The 4,431-nt window shown below is 56.8% G+C and overlaps 1 protein-coding gene across 1 annotated transcript in view; it reads left to right on the top strand.

Annotated features, from left to right (window-relative positions):
• Positions 1–4,055: 4,055 nt before the first annotated feature.
• The window catches only part of HOXC12 (homeobox C12), a 2,031-nt gene continuing 1,655 nt past the window's right edge, over positions 4,056–4,431 (top strand). The window contains exon 1 of the mRNA XM_029955288.1: positions 4,056–4,396. Coding sequence (XP_029811148.1) covers positions 4,056–4,396 — 341 coding nt within the window. The remainder of the gene's footprint in view (positions 4,397–4,431) is intronic.

Below are 4,431 nucleotides of genomic sequence, written 5' to 3'. Positions count from 1 at the left end.
TGGAGGAGGTAAAGACATTCCATGCTGACCCCAGGCCTGTTGTGTGAGCCTGAAAGTCTGACTGGGCCCCTCACCCAAGGTTCCTTTAATGCCCCCCCCACTTCCCTAGAAAGCAGCACCTGGAGAAGGGGTATCCCAATCTTCTTACATCCTGAACACCTGGAGGTGTGGCTGGCAGCGATGTGGGCTCCCACCCATGGAGGAGTTAGTGAAGGGAAGAAAGAGGAGACTAAGTCCCCCTACCTCCATCCCTCAGCCTTGTCTGAACCCGACAGAGATGCTGAACCAAGGCTGATTGCCCCGAAGGAATGAAATAGAGAGGTCTCAGGGTCGGATGGGAGCCCAGACTTTCCTCATCTGCCGCTTTTAATCTTCCCCTATCCCCCCTGCCTGCTCAGTGCCTACACAGCCTCCAAGGGCGGGCCCTGACTCATTTGCATACGTGGCAGAACCATTTTCTGCAAACTAGGCAGTGACCTTGAACTGGGCCAACGAGGCCTCTCCACTGACCGTGGAGAAGGCAGCACTGCGCGGAATAATTCTAACCTGGGGTCGGTGGGAGAGCCAGATTATGGCAGCCGGCAATCGCCCCGCAATGGCCTACGCCTCCCGCAGCCGCTTGGCCCCTGCCATCAGAGCCCGCGTGGATGTTATGATTAACTCCTGACGCCTGGCTCGGCCACGGTGGGGACTCAAGGCCCCCTGCACAGAGACGGCGAAGATCAAGATGCGGGAGGGATGCAGGCACAGACAGAAGGCACAGGAGCCAGCTGGTGGGTGCGGGGGAGCACGAGGGCCGCCTCGGGTCTTCCAGGAGAGCCTTGGGCCGCGTTCTAGCCTTCAGTTTTAATTAACCCCTGAGTTAATGAGCGGGACATGGTTGAGACAGGCCAGCTGAAGCAGGAGCTGGTAGCTCAGGGGCCAGCAAGCAGGCCACCTCTTCTAACCTTGTGATTTGTGAATGTGCGCGAGAGTGGACGCACAGATCGTACCGCGGTTCCAGAGCCCGAGTCTGGCCAATTACAGTTTTGCGTGTGGGCTGCGAAATGCGGACGGATAAAACGCGGCCAGACGCGGCTGCCTGGCGCTTTAGGCGGCGAGTCCCTCCCGGTCCCCTCCTTCGGCCCGCACTCGGTTCCCGTCCGGCAGCTCCCGCCGAGGCCGGTTTTAAATTTGAAGCTTCGCACCCGAGCCTCCCGCCGGCCCCGGGGACCCAATCTGGGCGCGGCGTTCAGGGACCTGTTTGTGGGGAGCTCTGGTTAAGGAATGAGCTGAGCTGCTTGTGTGGCGGGGTTCCCCGAAGATGGGCACATCAGCGGTGGGGCCCTGAGCTTGCCTGGGTCCTCGCCGGGATCCTGAAAACCCTTAGGCTCACAATGGGCCTCGAGGAGCAGAACCCTGGAGATGCGAACGTGGCTGACGGTTCTCGGTGGCTCTCCCTGAGAGGAATCAGGGTCAGCTGCGCGGAACGAGGAGGGATTTGTGCGCGTGCCATTGCCCACAGAGTCCGAAACCGGGGGAAAGGGGCCTTTTCAGCTGGGGCCAGATCTGACTGGGAGAAGCTGCGTGTCTGGAAGAGGGAAGCCCTCAGTCCCTAATCGTTTCACCCAGCGTTGTCTCTGCCGCCCGGTGGCCGCTGCTCTATGTACTCAGCGGCCTGGCCGGAGGGCAGCGTGCAGGGCTCTGGGCCCGAGATTTTTGAGCTAGGGAGGAATGGGGGAGGCTGAGATCTTACTTCTAGGGTCCCATCTCGTGGAGACTAATGTCATCTGGAAGCGTAAAAAAGAATGGAAGACGCCCCTACCCTACTCGTACTAGTGATTACCCCGAGCAGCTCCGCTAGCATCCCTCACACCAACAATAGCGGCTGAGCACAGAGGCCTGGAGGCCTGGAGATCTCGCTGCCTGGCGCAGTGTTCTGGTTGAAAACAGCAGCAATATTCAAGTCACACCTTTTTTTTTTAATCTCTATGACCCAAATAAAAATTTTTAATTAAATTTTCGGTGGTGCTCATTAATGCATCTCGAAAAGGGGGCATAACTAGGATGTTGGAGATGCTGTGACGTTGGGTTTGCCGCTCAGAGATGCTCCTTTCTGCAGCCCGGCAGCCCCTTAATCAATAGGCATGTAAGGCCCATCCAGGCGGTCTCCTGCCCGCTGCCCAGCGCCCCGGCTTGGGTGACTGCATGGGGCCAGCATCTCACCGCTGGGCCTTGGTTCTGGCAAGTGGGCCTGGCGGAAGTGGGGCGGGCTCCTGGGGGCGGGAGGGACCAAGCCGGATGGCCAGGCCGCCGGGCCGGGAAGGGGAAGCGGGGCGAGGAGCGGGCGCCGCGCTGTGAGCTCTGAGCTGCGCCGGGCAGGGCGACGCTCTTGCGGACAAATTTCTGTCTGAGGGAGCTGTTCGGGTTTGGAATATGAAATCGCCTGGCGAGCTGTGGAATTCGAAGAATCTGAATTTCTCTCTGCCGCATCCTGCAGAGGAGAGAGAGAGAAAAGGGGAGATGAGAATCTTCAGCTTCCATCTGCTTTTGTAGGTTCAGCTCATTCTCAGATACTTAACTTTCACCTCCAAGGGCTGCTTTATGCTGAATTCTCCCAGAGATTCTCGGTTTCTCCATCTAGCTCTTCCGATGTTTTCCCATATTTAGACGTTTGCAGAACTATGTATTTTGCCTTATATTGGTTAAAGCCCTGCATATTGTAGAGGAGCCTGAAACAATTGAATAGAAATCCAAGTATTTTGTCTACTGGACACCAATAGCATACACTTAGTTTTGAAGGCTTTGTTTTGTTTTTTCATTTTCATCCGCTTATCTGTATTCTATGGACCTAGTTGAGATCAGTTGTTGTTTCCAGATGCTGATTAATCTCGTCAATGGCCAGCATTGGGTTCTCAGCCTTGTCTGGAAGGAGCCGCTGGGGTTAGCACCATAAATTTAATTTTAACCCCTAACAAGATCATTCTCCGCAGTCTTCTTCCTCACCCCCAGCACACCTACTGGCATTGGCACTGCTATCTGATGGTCCCAGTGGCAAGCTCAGCCGGAGTATGGGGTCGCCTCCGAAGGGGAAATCGAGAGCCTCTCCGGCCAGCCAAAGCCCTGCTGGAGTCCCAGAGCCTCTTGCTGCAAGGACTCTGGAAGACCCCCCAGAAGCCCATGTGAGCCACAAAAGTCACAGGGAAGAGTAGCTCAGGCCCCCAGATTTTCAAGAGCAGGTAGTCAGGTCCACATCGAGCTGGGCACCTCCTTTTTCTGCTTCTTCCTGCCTCCTTTCTGCATCCTTCCTATAATGGTGAGTGAAGTGTGAGGCTAGGGTGGCTCCCAGCTCCCGGGGGAAGGGGTTGGGAATACCCAGCATTACAATTCTCCCATAGTCCTTCCTAGAGGAGAAGACCCCAAGTGTCTCCCCAAATTCCTGTGCAGAAAGAGCTGAGGAAGTGAAGCACAGCAGCAGCAGGGCTGGGAAAGATAGTGGCAGGGAAACCTGTCCTTACCCCCACTTCGCCTCTACTGTAAATAAACCCGGAGCCAAAGGGCTCATCCGTCTCCTTAAACAGCCAGTAAACTTTATATGACACAATATCTAATAGTAATTTATTGGGGAGATATTGTAAATTCCAACGGTTTTAGTTAATAAAGGAGCTAATTAAAGAGGGGCAGGCTGTGCTTGGCCAGCTGTTGGCGAGAAGATAATACATCTGGGCGGGGTGGGGGGGAGTGCATGTGTATGTGCTGGTATTTTTGGTGTAGCTTTTTCCCTCTTGCCCCGTGTCGGGCGATTGACTCACTCTCTGCATTAGGTTTTATGATATTTTTAAAAACCAGAAACCAGCGAATAAATCTGCCCCTGAGTTTTGTCTCTCCCCCCACCCCCAGAGTGGGGAAGGGGGAAGTTGGAGTTGGTGCAGGGTGGGGGGATTCGCTGTCCCCACCCATCCCCCTGGCGGCGGCGCCCACGTGAGCTGGATGGCCAATGGGTGGCCGGTGCAGGTTTAACTATGTTTAATGTCAGATAGCAATAAAGTAGAAGCTGCCGGTCGGGCCCCGCGGAAATGGGCGAGCATAATCTCTTGAATCCTGGGTTTGTGGGGCCGCTGGTGAACATCCACACGGGAGACACGTTCTACTTCCCCAACTTCCGCGCGTCCGGGGCGCAGCTGCCAGGGCTGCCTTCGCTGTCCTACCCGCGCCGTGACAACGTGTGCTCGCTGCCCTGGCCGTCGGCGGAGCCCTGCAATGGCTACCCGCAGCCCTATCTCGGCAGCCCAGTGTCGCTCAACCCGCCCTTTGGCCGCACGTGCGAGCTGGCGCGCGTGGAGGACAGCAAGGGTTACTACCGCGAGCCGTGCGCCGAGGGCGGCGGGGGCCTGAAGCGTGAGGAGCGCGGGCGCGACCCGGGCCCGGGAGTCGGGCCGGGGGCGGCGCTGC

This window comes from Suricata suricatta, chromosome 10, assembly GCF_006229205.1.
Source record: "Suricata suricatta isolate VVHF042 chromosome 10, meerkat_22Aug2017_6uvM2_HiC, whole genome shotgun sequence".
Classification (NCBI taxonomy): domain Eukaryota; kingdom Metazoa; phylum Chordata; class Mammalia; order Carnivora; family Herpestidae; genus Suricata; species Suricata suricatta.
Note: the sequence above shows the minus strand (reverse complement) of the source record. Positions and strands in the feature narration are given on the sequence as shown.